The sequence below is a fragment of the Hevea brasiliensis genome, chromosome 15 (assembly GCF_030052815.1).
Source record: "Hevea brasiliensis isolate MT/VB/25A 57/8 chromosome 15, ASM3005281v1, whole genome shotgun sequence".
Taxonomy (NCBI): domain Eukaryota; kingdom Viridiplantae; phylum Streptophyta; class Magnoliopsida; order Malpighiales; family Euphorbiaceae; genus Hevea; species Hevea brasiliensis.
Window position 1 is genome coordinate 67,753,500 of NC_079507.1, and position 17,493 is coordinate 67,770,992.

At 33.3% G+C, this 17,493-nt stretch overlaps 2 protein-coding genes across 3 annotated transcripts; one reads left to right on the forward strand and one right to left on the reverse strand.

The window, feature by feature from the left end:
• The first annotated feature begins 562 nt into the window (after positions 1-562).
• On the forward strand, positions 563-5,709 carry LOC110673401 (aspartate carbamoyltransferase 1, chloroplastic). Of its 2 annotated transcripts, none has more exons than XM_021836533.2 (6): positions 563-693; positions 951-1,486; positions 1,563-1,702; positions 2,421-2,594; positions 5,148-5,384; positions 5,482-5,709. In XM_021836533.2, the coding sequence occupies exons 2-6, from the start codon at positions 982-984 to the stop codon at positions 5,587-5,589; spliced, it is 1,164 nt and encodes a 387-aa protein (XP_021692225.2). In that variant the 5' UTR covers positions 563-693; positions 951-981; the 3' UTR covers positions 5,590-5,709. The 2 variants fall into 2 exon arrangements, with proteins under 2 accessions (XP_021692225.2, XP_021692224.2); XM_021836532.2 differs by having other exon boundaries at positions 573-722.
• Positions 5,710-8,047: 2,338 nt separating this feature from the next.
• LOC110673470 (adenylyltransferase and sulfurtransferase MOCS3) lies at positions 8,048-15,629 on the reverse strand. The gene is made up of 11 exons (XM_021836615.2): positions 15,231-15,629; positions 15,001-15,093; positions 14,527-14,582; positions 10,763-10,827; positions 10,454-10,528; positions 10,255-10,333; positions 9,792-9,830; positions 9,555-9,663; positions 9,138-9,256; positions 8,868-8,984; positions 8,048-8,556 (listed from the first exon to the last, which is right to left on the reverse strand). Exons 1-11 carry the CDS (start codon positions 15,559-15,561, stop codon positions 8,164-8,166), a joined length of 1,476 nt encoding a protein of 491 aa, XP_021692307.2. The 5' UTR covers positions 15,562-15,629; the 3' UTR covers positions 8,048-8,163.
• Positions 15,630-17,493: the final 1,864 nt, after the last annotated feature.

Below are 17,493 nucleotides of genomic sequence, written 5' to 3' on the forward strand. Positions count from 1 at the left end.
TATTATAGATATAAAATAATTATATTTTTTATTTTTTACTTATTATTTTTTAAACTAATTATTTTTTATAAAATTTTATATTTAATTGAAGTTAAGTATAAAGAGAATTAAAAATTTTAAATTTATATAAATATTATAATTAATTTAACTAATAAAAATATAATTATAATTAATTTAAAAATAAAGTAAATTTTTGACAAATACAGCATAAGTAGAAGGGCAGAAAATTAATATTATTTCATTGTTAGAAATTCTAAAATAAATCAATGTTTCCAGAAATATTTTTATTCTCATATCATATGTAAAAATGACATTTTTATTAGCATCCCATCAATCAATAAAATGCTTGCAACTATCAAATTACCCTTCTTAAATTAATTATCAAATAAAATAAAAATTCAAATATCACAACTAATAAACTGTAATTCAATAAAAAAATTAGTATTTTTTAAATAATAATAATAATAATTTTAATCAAATGAAAAATAAAAAAGTCAAATTTAAACCTTCTGGGGACTCTCAAGGAGTTGGACGTAATTTAACATTATTTGCGCCAAAAACATTGCTTGGTTTTGCTTTTCCCAAAGATCCCGCTTTTTCTCTTTCTTCTAAAACCCTATCGTTCTCTCCCCAGCTAAACAAACAATCAAACTAAGAATCTGCAATCGGCTCTCTCTCACTATACTCAGATTCGTATGCTCTCATCTCACCTCCCTACGTCTGTGCGTTTCTTTGCTTTCTACTATGATCATTTCTGTTTCAGTTTTTCTTATATATGTTTTTTAAGCTTTTAAACGGCCTAAGAAGAAAGAAGAGAGTTTTGAGGTTTTCATTATTCTTTGTTTTAATCAATGAAGTTTTTGCAATTAGTTCGATTTTTCTTTATGTTTTTGTTTGAATCTACATAAACATGACACTCTATAGGTTGTGATTTTCGGTTTATTTTACAGGTTGCATTGGACGGGTTGTAATCTATTGTTAATGGCTGTCTCTACTTTGTTTTCCACCGGCTTATTGAATGAGCATTCAATCTCTTTCATGCCCATGAAGTTCTGTACTGGGTTAATGTGCAATTATTCAAATCTATTTAGTAAACAAGCCTTTTGTCCAAAGCCAGTCTCTGTTTTTGCTGGATTAAGGCTTTCAATGAGGAATGGAATTCGGTGTAGTACATTGGAAATTGAAAGTAGCCCTTCATTTTCAATTGGAAAGAAATTTCAACTTGATGATGTGATTGAGGCACAGCAGTTCGACAGAGAAATTCTAAGTACTATATTTGAAGTTGCGAGAGAGATGGAGAAGATTGACAAGAATTCTCCTGGTTGTCAAATTCTTAAGGGTTATCTCATGGCTACCCTTTTTTATGAGCCGTCTACTCGTACTAGGCTTTCTTTTGAGTCTGCCATGAAACGTTTAGGAGGTGAGGTTTTGACTACTGAAAATGCAAGGGAATTTTCATCAGCTGCCAAGGGAGAGACACTTGAAGGTGATTCTTTTTTCTTTTTTCCATGAAACTGTTCTACTAGTAGTCCGGTTAATTATGTTTGGAGCTTGATTTGCAGATACCGTTAGAACTGTTGAAGGGTATTCAGACATCATTGTTATGCGTCATTTTGAAAGTGGTGCTGCAAGAAGAGCTGCAGCAACTGCTAACATTCCTATTATTAATGCAGGGGATGGTCCTGGACAGCATCCAACTCAGGTGTGTTGAACTTTCTTTCAATGGCTTCTGCCTTTTTTTTTCAGAATCAGTACAGCCAATTAAAACAATTGAAAAAGAAAGGGTTGTCATGGAAGGATGTATAAGCTAGTTTGATGTGAGAAAATGAGTAAGTAATTGGCTATCCAATAACATAATTGAATAACATAACTTTCTGGCAACATGATTAAAAATATGAGAAGCAATAGAATTTTGTGATGGATAAGTTGTTGAACAATCTGATTGTTTAATTTTTAGTCATGAATAATTTGTCATTCCTGAATCCTTCCCAAGTTGTAAGTTTTTTTTGGCGAAGCAGCTGCATGACTCACATTTTTATTCATTCCTTTTTCTTTTTCTTTTTGAGCCAAACTCCGATTGTATCACCATTAATAGTTGCACTGTGTAGTTTCCTGTTTGCATATGGAAACTGTCATCACTACTTAATTTTTGTAGTAGACCATAAACTGGTCATCAGCATTTAGTCATTGATGTGAAATGTGGTGTGAGGAAAAGGCGTCCATTGTAAAGGTATTATGAGGTATTGCTAGTGACTGAGACCTGCCTTTCAGACTTTTTTAGATACACCTGGTTGCAATGGCAATATACTTTGCGCACAAATTTGCAGTTACTATGTAAATTCTTCTGTTTGTGTTTGATGATATTGGTTATTATAGTTCTTAAGATTGAAGCTTTGACTTTGTTTCTATGAACAACGCAGGCTCTTTTAGATATATACACTATAGATCGAGAGATAGGTAAATTGGATAGCATTAAAGTTGCATTTGTGGGAGATCTTGCAAATGGGAGGACAGTCCGTTCACTTGCATACTTGCTTGCCAAATACAAAGACGTGAAGATCTATTTTGTCTCTCCTGATGTAGTGAAAATTAAGGTAATAGAAATTTCTTCTAAAAGTACAGATATTCTTTTCACTAATGGGTTGCCATTAAACAAGAATGGAGCTCTTTAATTTTGAATTTGGTTTAGAAGAACCAGTCTTGTGTTGGATGAACAACTCAACTCAATTCAACTAAGCCTTTATCCCAAAAATTTGGGGTCGGCTATATGGATTCTCTTTCTCCACTCTAAACGATTTTGGGTTAGATCCTCGAAAATGTGTAATGCTTCTAGGTCATGTTGTACTACTCTCCTCTAAGTCAGTTTAGGTCTACCCCTTCTTTTCTTTCTATCCTCTAACCTAATGTGCTCTGTTTATCTAACTGAAGTATCCGTATGTCTACGCTTCATATGATCAAATCACCTCAATCTCTTTTTCTCAACTTATCCTCAATTGACACCACTCCTACCTTTTCTTTAATACTCTCATTGCAGACTTTATCTAGTCTAGTATGGCCACTTATCCACCTTCACATTTTCATCTCCGCAACTTTTATCTTAGACACATACGACTCTTTCAGTGCCCAATACTCACTGCCATATAACATGATTGGTTGTATAGCTGTACGGTAAAATTTTCCTTTCAACTTATTGGGAATCTTGCGGTCACATAAAACTCCGTGGCACGTCTCCACTTCAACCATCCGGCTTTAATCCTATGACTAACATCCTCTTCACATCTCCCATCTACTTGAATGACTGAGCTGAGATATTTAAAGTGATTACTTTGGAATAATACCACTCCATCAAAACTAACTCCTTCCCTATCACTAGTTCGGCCTTCACTGAACTTGCAATGCGTTTATTCTGTCTTCGTTCTACTTAAAGCCCTTTAATTGTAGAGTATTTCTCCAAAGCTCTAGCTTTCTATTGACTCCTTGCGTCTTATTTATCAGAACTATATCATTCGCAAACATAATGCACCAAGGGATACTCTCTTGTATATGTTTCGTCAATTCATCTAAAACTAATATAAAAAGGTAATGGCTTACAGCTGAACTTTGGTGTAATCCAACTGAGATAGTAAAATCTCGTGTCCCCTCCCACTGTGCGCACAATAGTAGTTGCTCCTTCATACATATCTTTCAATACTTGTACGTACCTAATAAATACTCTATTTTGTTCTAACTCTCTCCATAAGACATCTCTTGGAACACTATCATAAGCCTTTTCCAAATTGATGAAACCATGTGTAGATCTTTCTTCATATCTCTATATTTCTCCATCAAGCTTCTAATGAGAAAGATCGCTTTCATAGTTGAACGACCGGGCATGAAACCAAATTGATTAGGAGAGATTGTGTTGGATGAACAAACTGGGAGAATGAAATTTAAATTTGATCATGCATAGATTTTCTTTAGTCATTTAGAGGGATGAATTTATGATAGGTTCACAAATAACTCAACTCAACTCAACTAAGCTTTTATCCCAAGAATTTTGGGTCGGCTATGTGGATTCTCTTTCTCCATTTTAAACTATTTTGGATCAAATCCTAAGAAATGTGTAATGCTTCTAGGTCATGTTGTACTATTCTTCTTCAAGTCAATTTAGGTCTACCCTTTCTTTTCTTTCTATCCTTTAACTTAATGCGCTCTACTTGTCTAACTGGAGCCTCCGTTTGTCTACGCTTCACATGACTAAACTACCTCAATCTCCCTTCTCTCAACTTATCCTCAATTGGCACCACTTCTATCTTTTCTCTAATACTCTCATTACGGATTTTATCTAATCTAATGTGATCACTCATCCACCTTAACATTCTCATCTCCGCAATTCTTATCTTAGATACATACGACTCCTTCAGTGCCCAACACTCACTACCATATAACATGACTGGTCGTATGGCTGTATGGTAAAATTTTCTTTTCAACTTATTGGGAATCTTGCGATCACATAGAACTCCTGTGGAACTTCTCCACTTCAACCATCCGGCTTTCATCCTATGACATACATCCTCCTCATATACCCTATTTACTTGAATGACTGAGCTGAGATATTTAAAGTGATTACTTTGGGATAGTACCACTCCATCCAAACTAACTCCTTCCCTATCACTAGTTCGGCCTTCTCTGAACTTGCAATGCATGTGTTATGTCTTCGTTTTATTTAAGTTAAAACCCTTTGACTCTAGAGTGCTTCTCCAAAGCTCTAGTTTTCTATTGACTCCTTCTCGCGTCTCATCTATTAGAATTATATCATCTGCAATTATCATGCACTAAGGGATACTCTCTTGTATATGTTTCGTTAATTCATCTAAAACTAATGTAAAAAGGTAAGGGTTTACAGCTGAACCTTGGATTAATAAAAAAAAAAAAAAACCTTAACAGTGTGAATTTGAATTGTCTTATACAAAATTGACAGTTGAAATTCACTTCAAATGGGTTTTTAAAACATTCGTGAATCTAAGTAGTGACCCAATTTTCATACCAGTAATTTAAATTGAAATCAAATTCAAATCTTTTATTTTAAATCATACAGTCCAAACGTAGCGCAGAAGAATTTCTGCAATTTAGATTCTAGTTCTTCACATTTAATGATTCTTTCTTAGGATGATATAAAAGACTATTTGACGGCAAGGGGTGTAAAATGGGAAGAATGTGCTGATTTAATAGAAGTGGCTTCAAAGTGTGATGTTGTTTATCAAACTCGTATTCAACGAGAAAGGTTTGGAGAGAGAATTGACCTTTATGAAGAAGCTCGAGGCAAATACATTGTCGACAGTTATGTGTTAAATGTGATGCAGAAGCATGCTGTGGTCATGCATCCTCTCCCGAGGCTTGATGAGGTAAATGCTACAAGCATTTTTTTTTAATTATTTTAGAGAAGAAAAAAGATCAATTATAGTGGTTGGCAAATTTATTTCTCCTTGTTATGCTTTGTAGATAACTGTGGATGTGGATACGGATCCAAGGGCTGCATATTTTAGACAAGCAAAGAATGGTCTCCATATCCGAATGGCGCTTTTGAAACTTCTACTAGTTGGATGGTGAGGGATGTGGTTCTGGAAGTATTGAATTTTTACATTTAATCTTTCTTTATAGTTTTCTGGCTTTTGAGTGAAAAGATTTTATAGCAAACCAAAACTTCGAGAATGGCCTAACTTCAAGAAATCAAGAGTTAGGAAAGAACTATTATATATATATATATATATATATATATATATATATATATATATATATATAATTTTCGGTTTCCCTTTTTCAAGAATCCTTTGAGCTCTTTTTTCCCTATATTAAAGCCATTTAAATGAAAAACAAAAACCAATATTCACTATGTTTAGATCTTTTAATTAATTTGGGATAGTTTTATAGTGTGGTATAGGTATTCTACATGTTTGGTAAGATTTAGTCACTCTATATATTTGAGAGGATTATTTCTAAAAAATAATGGTTTTGGGTTGTAAAATTATTATTAACTATCATCTTACCACAACTTTTCAAACTATTAAATTAGTAGTTTGGGATGGTTAAGAATTTTTATATTTCTATTTTATCTTTGCATAATTTATAAAATTTTAATTATATTATATCATGTTCTTTTATCTTCAAAAATCATTCTTTATTCCCTCATCTTTAGTCTCTCCCATATGCCAAAATACCTGAAATCCTCCATCATCTTCAGCTCGCATAACAAGTCCATGGAAAAAGAAAAAATTAAAATCAATTGAGCAGTTCTTTTACCTTTTAAAAAAGAAATAAAACACTCTCATAAAGATGTTATATATTTATAAGATTTAATTTTTTTTGCAAGTGTGCGTTATGCATTATTATTCTAGTTATCAAATTTGTGATTTAATTTTTTTATATATTATCACAATATTATAAATACTATATTTAATTATTTAAATTAAAATTTTAATTTTAATGTCATTTAAATTAATTATATAAATAAATATATTTATCAATTTAAAAATTATTTTTTTAATTTATTATATTTTTATGAAAGTTATATGTTATTAACATATAATATTAATTTAATTATAAGCTTAAATGTAATATAATAAAAAAATAAAAAAATAAGTTTAAAATATAAATAGGTAAAAACATTCAAAATTAAAATAAATTAATAATAAAAACAAATTAATTCATTAAATTTAATTCATTTAATTTTTATTATTTTATTTTTTTAAAAAAAGTTAAATATGCGTATCTTATTTTAATTTTTCATAATTTAAAATAATATTAACTTGTATAATGAAATAACATATTTAATATATGAAAGAAAATTATTTATAAAATCAGGAAATAGAATAATTTTTGAAATAAATTTTTATTAGTTAGTGTATTATCATTATAAAATTTTTATTTTTGTTATATTGATATCTTGAAATTTTGTATTTTCATATTGTTTAATACAAAAAATTTTAAAACTTATTTAATACATTAATTGTTTAATATATTTAATAAGTATTTTTATTTTTAAATTATAAATTATATTATATATGGTATAAATACATTATTGCTTAAACTATAAATATAAATTTAATCATGCATGTTTTAATTAAATTTGAATATATATATTGGTTTAAATTTTTAATTTTAAATTAAAAATTATAACAAAATTTTTGTATAATAAATTTTAAAAAATAAAATTTATAAAAGAAAAAATATAAATTTAGATTATTAATATTTATCAGAATATTTTTTATTAGTTTAAAAAGTAATAATAGTTATAGGGTTATAATTATAGAATTAATACACTAAGAATTATAATATATTTTTAGTATAAGAAGAATTATTATTATAATAATATTAAAAATTTAATTTATATTAATTATTATAATATTAAAAAAATAAAATTATTAATTATTTAATGATAAATATTTCGTCGCTAAAAATTATTATTAATAATATATAATATTATAGATTTGACATTATAAAGGATTTAGTGACAAGTTGTCTATCACTAAAAGTTTAATTATATTAGGAATCCCTAATTGTTAAATTATTTATATATTTAAAACAATAATAAAAAAATATTTTAATAATAAAAAATTATTAAATTATCATATACCATATCATTTTTTCAAACATAATAATAAAAACCATACAATACTTGCACTCAATCCGAACATGTGTAAAAGTATGGCATCTTTAATAATAAACTTGGGAAGAATAACTGAATATCAGTAAGGGTTAAATCTTAAAGAGGCTGTGGATGGTAGACCATTAACTTTTTCAGTTACCAAATGACTGTAAGAATGCGAAGATCCCATCGCTTTTATCATCTAATTTGATTCCTTTTATAACGTTGGGGATCTAAGCAGAAAACTATTTGCTTTTAATAATAACCATTTCTTCCTCCATCCTAGAAAAGCAGTAGCCTCGGTAAATTGCAGCTTAATCAATATGCCCTTGAAACTTTAACAACAATACAGATTAAAGGCAGTTCGAAACTGTTAGTGCTGTGACTCTTCAGGGGCAACAATTTCAGGCAGTCAGACAGACATTGATATGAATGCTTCTGTTCTTACTTGGTATAAAAGTAGCACAATAATAAGGTAGATCTCCATATGTAAAGGTACTTGATAATAATTTTACAGAAAATATGATTTTGTTCAACTTCTAATATGTAGGGAAATTTGGATCTATATCATGGGCCCAGGCCTCCAAGCCCCCAATGATATCCTTGGCTGAATTAAAGCCTTTCTTGTGTAATAATTGAACAGCCCTCTGTGAATCATTACCTCTTCTGCATACAACGTATAAGCTCATACCTGACTCTGATCCAATACCCCTGCGCTCTCTCTCTTCCTGCATTGCTGATGATATTTCTGGCAATCTAACCTCCAAACTTGATAGCGGGATGTTTAAGGCATTGGGAAGGGAAACAATCTTAAAGTGGTGGGCAGGGCGTACATCTACCAACACATGTGCTTCCCCTTTAACAATCTTCTCATTGAACTCTCTACTGCTTATTCTAGATTCTGCCGGAAGCAGGTTCAACTTCAACGGATCCTGCAGACCACCATAAAACCCAAAAAAGGAGAGTATGAGAGATGGAAAAATCAGAATGTACTTATCTTGAAGCTTAAACAAATAAAAAATGAAGTTAATGGAGCACAATATCTGCAAATTCTTTAGCAAGGATATTTGGATGTATAGGTTCAGATTCTTTAACAAAGCACAATGCTATGGTCAAAATACGCAAGTCAGCATAGTTTGAGTTCACCTTTCCTCTGGAAGTAAAATGAATCAATCTTAATCTATTTTGGAAAAAATAATTTGCATCTGGAATAAAAAAGGCAAAGTGAATAAAGCAATAATACCGTTGCCAAAGAAGACTGCGTGAACTTCTCATAATCAAAATCTCTAAATTGCTTTTGTGTGAATGCTGCATTTTCTCCACAAACTTCACATTGTAATGACCTCCCTCTAATCTTGACCTAAGCAATATTCAACAACTCGATCTCAGATAAATCAGGTATTTGTAAAATAAAGACAATGCAAACAATAATGTGAATCAACTGCTTAATTAAAGCATACTTGAAAGACAACCATGGCAAAGAAGTTTCAAACGTATGAAAGAAAGAGCATACAATACGAATTCGTGCTGACAATGCATCAAATAGAAGCATCCGTCCTGATAGCGGTTCACCTACGGCACTTGCAATTTTAATGGCCTCAAGTGCTTGGAGACAACCAATGATACCAGGAACTGCAATATAAATTAATCAATAAGACAGAAGTACTAGATGTTCAATTAAATCATATGGACTGGCACAGTATGGTTATCTTCAGCAGTTCAATCAGAGCATAGTATAAGCATGAGAAAGGAAGTAAATGAAAATGCAAAGTACAAATTGAAATTAAGCCTTGCAGATTACTCGTTGTAAAACTTCGGTAGCAATCAAAATTGGAACTTCCTCCAAAACTGGTGCTCATGGTTCGTACAAAGATATGATATTAAACCAGTAATCAGAAACAGGCTTAATAACAGGAATTTGTTGACTTACCAACTCCTAGAACTCCACTATCAGCACATCTTTGGCATGCTGTTGTAGGAGGTGGGGTTGGAAAAAGGCATCGATAGCATGGACCTCCTTTGTAATTATAGACAGTGAGCTAGGCAATAAATTTGATAGAGTTAGATTGAGACTCTGCACAGCATATTAAGATGCAGAAGAATATGTAAGTGGATCCTTAAAGGTTTCCTATGTGCTCCAGAAAACAGAACATGGCAAACAGCATACCTGGCCTTCCAATCCCAATGCAGCACCTGATACAAGAGGCTGCATGTACACGAGTAGTAAATGATTAATGATTGATAAAAAATGCACCAATATTAGACTCTCCTTTCAAGCTGTGTTACGCAAAAACATAGAACAGAACTGATAATAAAATCTTGTGCAACTGTATTAATTCTGTCTATATTCATATGTTCACAAAATGGCAACAAATATGCAAATGAGTCTGATATCATTAAGCCTCATTAACAGCATTAAAAAAAGCAACCCTATCACTCAGAATTGACATTAAGTTATGATTGTTTGAGTACGCAAAGGGAATTACATAGACAAAGTAACAACACTAACACGAGCTAATAATTAATGAATCAGGTCCAAATTATTCCCGGCACGTATAAGATTATCTTTAACTCGGTTCAAATGGTAATGTGCAAAGCATTTAAACAAGCACTTGAAGCTACTGATTTACCTTCCCCAACACCACACAGCAATCATTGATCATGTAACGACTTGGAGCATTATCTGTTGCATCTACTATTATGTCATATCTAGTAATAGTTGACAGTTACAGAAACCACAAAAGTTGTCTGGATACTCAAGGACAAAGAGATTAAAAAAAGAAAGCAAGGAGAAAAAAAAAAAACTTAGATTAGTCATTTTAAGGATACTGGCTAAAAATTTCCAAGGCATTGTATGTACGCAGAGCTTCTTGGTGTTCCACAATCTGAATGGAGGAGTTGATCCTGGATCCGAAATGCACATATCAGACAGATGTAAACTATAAAAGTAGAATAGAAACATTTTAGACCAAAATACACAACAAGAATAAGTGAGTTTATCCTTCACAGCATAAATATCCAATCCTCCAACTTAAAAGATATTTCACTGGTTTTTGATGCAACATGTAGCATAGGTCAAACATTTGATATGCAGCTGGAGATTAAAAAAAAATCCAGTAATCTGGAATATGCACATACAAGCGACAGGCAGCAGCGGCAGATTTCACTTTTGGCTGACCAATAAAAGCTTCAGTATGTATAACCTGAAGTGCAAAAAAATAACAATAAAAATTAATGTTTGTTGCAAGGCATGTTATGTGACAAGATGTATCTGAGAAGAACAAAGCATAAAAGGAAGATACATATAGCTACAACTCAACTCAACTCAACTAAGCCTTTATCCCAAAAATTTGGGGTCGGCTATATGGATTCGCTTTTTCCACTCTGAACGATTTTGGGTTAAATCCTCAGAAATGTGTAATGCTTCTAAGTCATGCTGTACTACTCTCCTCCAAGTCAATTTAGGTCTACCCCTTTTTTTCTTTCTATCCTCTAGCCTAATGTGCTCTACTTGTCTAACTGGAGCCTCCGTATGTCTACGCTTCACATGACCAAACCACCTCAATCTCCCTTCTCTCAACTTATCTTCAATTGGCACCACTCCTACCTTTTCTCTAATACTTTCATTACGGACTTTATCTAGTCTAGTATGGCCACTCATCCACCTTAACATTCTCATCTCTGCAACTCTTATCTTAGATGCATACGACTCTTTCAGTGCCCAACACTCACTACCATATAGCATAGCCGGTCGTATGGTGTCATCGGTAAAATTTTCCTTTTAATTTATTAGGAATCTTACGATCACATAAAACTCCCGTGGCACGTCTCCACTTCAACCATCCGGCTTTAATCCTATGACTAACATCCTCCTCACATCCCCCATCTACTTGAAGGACTGAGCCTAGATATTTAAAGTGATTACTTTGGGACAGTGCCACTCCATTCAAACTAACTCCTTCCCTATCACCAGTTTGGCCTTCACTGAACTTGCAATGCATGTATTCTGTCTTCGTTCTACTTAACTTAAAACCCTTTGACTCTAGAGTACTTCTCCAAAGTTCTAGCTTCCTATTGACTCCTTCTCGTGTCTCATCTATCAGAACAATATCATCCACAAACATCATGCACCAAGGAATACTCTCTTGTATATGTTTCGTCAGTTCATCTAAAACTAATGTAAAAAGGTAAGGGCTTATGGCTGATCCTTGGTGTAATCCAATTGAGATCGGAAAATCTCTTGTGTCCCCTCCCCCTGTGCGCACAATAGTAGTTGCTCCTTCATACATATCTTTCAATACTTGTATGTACCTAATAGATACCCTCTTTTGTTCTAACGCATTCCATAAGACCTCTCTTGGAACACTATCATAAGCCTTCTCCAAATCAATAAAAACCATGTGTAGATCTTTCTTCCCATCTCTATATTTCTCCATCAAGCTTCTAATGAGAAAGATCGCTTCCATAGTTGAACGTCCTTGAATGAAACCAAATTGATTGAGAGAGATAGAAGTATCATGACGTAGTCGATGCTCCACAACTCTCTCCCACAACTTCATAGTATGGCTCATGAGTTTAATTCCCCTATAGTTTGAGCAACTCTGTATGTCTCCCTTATTTTTAAAAATAGGTACTAAAATACTCTTCCTCCATTCATCAGGCATTTTCTTTGAGTTTAGAATCTTATTAAATAATTTAGTTAACCATGCCACTCCCATATCTCCCATATACTTCCACACTTCAATTGGTATTTCATCGGGTCCACAGTCTTTACCTACTTTCATTCTCTTAAGTGCTTCCTTTACTTCTAAAGATCTAATCCTTCTAGTATAATTTATATTCTTTTCTATTGTTCTATAATCTATATTCACGCTATTTCCATTTTGACTATTATTAAAGAGATCATTAAAATAATTTCTCCATCTTTCTTTAATGTCCTCATCTTTCACCAACACTTTTCCTTCTTTATCCTTAATGCACCTAACTTGATTGAGATCTTGACATTTCCTTTCTCTACTCCTTGCTAATCTATAAATATCTTTCTCCCCTTCTTTAGTTCCAAGTTTCTCATATAACTTTTCAAAGGCCTGTGCTCTTGCTTGGCTAATCGCCTTTTGCCTCTTTCTTTGCTATCTTGTACTGTTCATATGCCTCATTATTATCACATTTAGGTAATTTCTTATACCATTCCCTTTTTTCTTCACGCTTTTGTACTTCCTCATTCCACCACCATCTCTCTTTTGAGGGTGGTCCATGTCCTTTAGACTCCCCAAGTACTTTTCTAGCTACTTCTCTAATCTTTGATGCCATCTGTATCCACATATCATTGGCCTCCATATCTAGCTTCCATACTTCGGACTCAAGAAGCTCATTTTGAACTTCACTTGCTTTACTCCTTTGAACTCCCACCACTTTGTTCGAGCTACACTGCTTCTTCCGACCTTACTTGAATTGTTCCTAAACTTGACATCCAAGACCACCAACCTATGTTGACTTGTTAAAGCCTCTCTGGAATGACCTTGCAATCCTTGCATAGAGCTCTATTTGTCTTCTGGTTAAGAGGAAGTCGATTTGGCTTCTATGTTGCCCACTTTTGAAAGTCACTAAATGTGACTCTCTTTTTATAAAGTAGGTATTTGCTAGTATTAGGTCGTATGCCATAGCAAAATCCGGGATGCTTTTTCCCTCCTCATTTCGACTGCCAAAACCAAAACCTCCATGAACATTCTCATAACCTTGCCTATCACTTCCTACATGTCCATTCAAATCTCCACCAATGAAAACATTCTCTTCATTCGGTATGCTTTGCATTAAATCATCCATATCTTCCCAAAACCTTTGTTTACTCTCACTGTCTAGTCCTATTTGTGGGGCATAAGCACTAACTATATTTATTGTTTCTCCGTCTAGTACTAGCTTTACTAGTATAATTCTATCTCCTACTCTTTTCACAGCTACTACTGCGTCTTTCAATGTCCTGTCTATGATTATACCCACTCCGTTCTTGTTTCTCTCCTTTCCGGTAAACCACAATTTGTACCCTGAATTACCCACTTCCTTACTTTTCTCTCCTACCCATTTAGTCTCCTGAATGCAAGCAATATTCACCCTTCTCCTTTCCAAGGTATCTACAAGCTCCATTAATTTTCCTGTAAGTGATCCAACATTCCAAGTACCAACCCTGATCCTCCTCCTATCCTGCTCCTTCCTAATTGGTCTCATTCTATGATATCTTCTATTATTTTCTATGTCTATCTTGTGTTCTGTTCCACTATTTGTTCTATTATCTGTCCTATGGACTAACTTCTTTACCCACACCCGTCCATGATGTGGGAACCCTTGCTCACTTAACACCACACCCGGGCGCCGGCATGGCGCGTCGCTTTCGGTGAACGCCCTACACCCTTGCATATTTATCACTACACCCGGGCTCCGATGTAGCGCGTCGTTAGTAGAGGACGCCCCAACGTTTATATCATTTGAATCCATATCATAGGGTGTGACGAAATTTTTACGCTGGTTGTCACCTACCGCAACTCTCCTCCTTTATCCGGGCTTGGGACCGGCTAAGCGCAAACTACTTAGGCGGAGTTAAGATACATATAGCTAAAAGTACTAAAACAGGAAAGATATAAACACCAAGAAAGACGCATTTGCACGCAAAGAAATTCAAGTCAAAGTCATATAGGTGTTGTAAGCACACAAATACAATAAGTGAAGCAACATGCATAGATCAAAAAGAGTATGTTGCAGATCTTCATCCACAAAAACCAATTAGTCATGTAAATAGAAATGTAACTTCAATTTTTCTCATTACCCTCTTAACATTACTACTGCATAACGATAATAACTAAATCAACAACAAAAATGTTTTGCATAGCAAAGTGTTTCCAACTTCATACCTGCCTGTGCATATTATTTAACTCAACAACATCATGGTCAACAATACCCAACCGCCCTGCAAGGTAAAGACAAAAATTTTATAAGGAAAAGGAAAAGGTAGTCTTTTGTGGTAGGTTACCATTTTATATTCTCATGTATCATCTGTAAACAATTATCAATAACCTTTAGTGCACAAAAGATGCCTAGATGTTGCATTAGTCCTTCCACTCAATTGCTAACATGTTTTATCCATTTCTGGTGCTTTTAACCATGACTGTATGCCTAAAAAAATTAAATCATTAACACATTTAGAAGACTTGATAGTCCGTATGCTGAGAACTAAAATTAAAAGAGGGCATTTGATGATTTGAACATATATGTTTACGTGTATATTATGCTAGAATATTAACGTATATGCCTTGATGGATATTACTAAATAATTTAACTTCCAAACCAAGCACATATCTCAGGCCTCATGAAAAAGCAAGTCTTACCAACACCTGAAGCTGCCAGATATAACAGAGCAGGCGAGCCCAACCCTCCAGCTCCAACAACTAAAATAGAAGACTTTAAGAGATTCGACTGCCCTACAATTGAAAAAACAAAAGGAGTTGACACACTAGCTACCATAGTATCAAATGAAGAAATTTGATTTGAACCCTAAAATTGAATTGAATTATACAACATAAATGATAAATATATTAGCTTTAAGAAAGACGAGAACCTTGAACTCCAAAGGAAGGGAGCAAGAGATGACGACTGTAACGGTAAATCATATCAGGCGATAAATCATTGCTGAACCCAGAATGAGGGTTGGAAATTGAAAGACGAGAACCATTAGAGGAGACGGTGTCATTTTGGAGATTCAAGTGAGGAAGCTGAGCTTCGAGAGACGCAATCTGATTCTCTATGTCGGTCTTAGAAGCCTTCAAGATTTGAATTTGGGCGAGGATTCGAGCTACTTCACCTCCATTTGACTCCATTTGAATTGGTTGCTTGGTTTTGTTTTTGCAGAAAATGAGGGTTAGAGTAACGAGAAGAATAACAGTCAACATAGAAACCCTTTGGCTTTTAGATTTTTTTATGATAATATTCCTAAAATTATTATTTTTTTAAATTTAGTGTCCTTTTGAAGCTATAGTTGAAGTGCAAAAACTGTTATTTTCTAAAATTTTATTAATTTAATTTTAAATTATATTTTTAACATTATCTAATTAATACATTTTTAATATTACAATTATAGATATAATTGGGAGCTTGGCATATCAATTGATGAACATGCTTAATGATTCAGGACGCCCCAAATGGCTTGAATGTGATGGAGGCCTTTGGCGAGAGGATGAGGAAACTTTTGCCAAGGACGCTGAGAAGATTTCTGGGATATCTAAGCAGGATTATATCCTGTGACCGACTGTTGGTTCAATAAATCAACTTTCTAGGTTGTTTCTTTCTAGTTTCTAAGTTACAGTAAATTTCTACTCCATTGTTTTTTTTTTTCTTCAATTGATTTTTTTCTATTTCTGTCCTTCAACAAAATCAAAAATCAAGCGTAGAGGAGAGTTCAAATGAATCTGTGCCTTTTCTGAGACTAACGTTAGTTCATTGAATTGCTAAATATGAATCTTTTCCTATAATAGTTATATAACTTTTTGAAGCTTATCAAGAACACAAAATTAAATTTGATTAATTATTCCCCAGTTCATGTAGTTATGATGTTGCAATTGTTTACCTTCTATTAAGTCAGGCAGTTGCAAATTTAGAGAGAAATTTTTCTCATTATTTCTTGGTTTTCGAGAGACTCTTTTTTGCCCCCTGCTTTATCGTCCTGTGGCCTTTTCTTGCTTTATCAAGACAAGGGATGGCTCTTCCCTGATTCGGAAAGTGCAAATATTTTCTGCTCTATGTTGTTTTTCAAATGCAAGTTCAATGTTTCTTGGAGAGGTTCATCTTTAGACTTGATTTGTTTTTGTCAACTAGGCTGTGTTTGGCTTTAAAGAGTGTTGTGATACTTTGTGCATGATACCTCTGGAGTCTTCATGTTCATCAATTAATGGCTGACTTGTAAGAGAGTGGGACACCGTGACTTCTGTCATGCGTCACCCTCCAATGATTGTTGGCTCTAAATTAAGTGACAGGGAGAACAAGGCTACGGTGGAAAGAAAGGGTTGAGGGTTTGGTGCAAATTCTTAATTCAAGAGCGGATTTTAAAGAGCAAGAAGTCAATCTATCTTTTCTTATTAATGTTGCTCTCTTTTCACTATTGAAAAATGTTGTTGGTGTTGTGGTGCTATCAGGGAAGACACAGAAAGTTTCTTTGTTGCTATCCTCTTTCTTCTATCTCCTTCCTTAGCTGTACTAGTAGGGGTGAGCAATCGGTTCAAATCGAATCGAATCGAACCGAACCGAATTAAACTATTAAAATCGAACCGTCAATTTTAGAAATCAAATTGAACCGAAATTAGTGAAAAACCGAATCAAATCGAACCGCTTTAATTCGGTTCGGTTCGGTTTAAACCGATCAGTTTGATTTTTGATTGATTTTTTAATTTAGACTTGATTTTCAAGTTATTTGGTCTAATTTTAACTTTGGTTTGAACCTAATAACCATTAATCAATGAAATTAAATAATTAATATATATAAAATTAAATATAATTCATAAATTTTCCATAAAAATAAATTAATTCAAAAATCAATTCAGTTCGATTTAGTTCGATTTGACTATATAAATCACTATTCGGTTCGATTCGGTTTTTTCTCTTCAAAACCGAACCGAACCGAAATAATCGAAATTTTTATAAATTAAAATCGAATCGAATCGATTAACTTTTAAAATCAAACCGATTGAACCGAATTAAATCAATTCGATTCGATTTTTCGGTTTGAACCGTATTGTGCTCAGCCCTAAGCTCTAGGACTTTGATTATTTTGGGCTTTTAAGCCATTTATTTTGTGAGATTGAGCTAACTGAGCCTCAACTGCCCTTTTT

What these genes read in the sequence shown, in the direction of transcription:
- LOC110673401 (XM_021836533.2), top strand. Translation starts at nt 982, where the DNA reads ATGGCTGTCTCTACTTTGTTTTCCACCGGCTTATTGAATGAGCATTCA. An exon ending in CTGATGTAGTGAAAATTAAG is followed by an intron (nt 2,595 to 5,147) that starts GTAATAGAAATT and finishes ATTCTTTCTTAG; the next exon opens with GATGATATAAAAGACTATTT. An exon ending in CTCTCCCGAGGCTTGATGAG is followed by an intron (nt 5,385 to 5,481) that starts GTAAATGCTACA and finishes TATGCTTTGTAG; the next exon opens with ATAACTGTGGATGTGGATAC.
- LOC110673470 (XM_021836615.2), bottom strand. Translation starts at nt 15,561, where the DNA reads ATGTTGACTGTTATTCTTCTCGTTACTCTAACCCTCATTTTCTGCAAA. An exon ending in GCCGCTGCTGCCTGTCGCTT is followed by an intron (nt 10,529 to 10,762) that starts GTATGTGCATAT and finishes TTTCGGATCCAG; the next exon opens with GATCAACTCCTCCATTCAGA. An exon ending in CGCAGTCTTCTTTGGCAACG is followed by an intron (nt 8,557 to 8,867) that starts GTATTATTGCTT and finishes GGTGGTCTGCAG; the next exon opens with GATCCGTTGAAGTTGAACCT.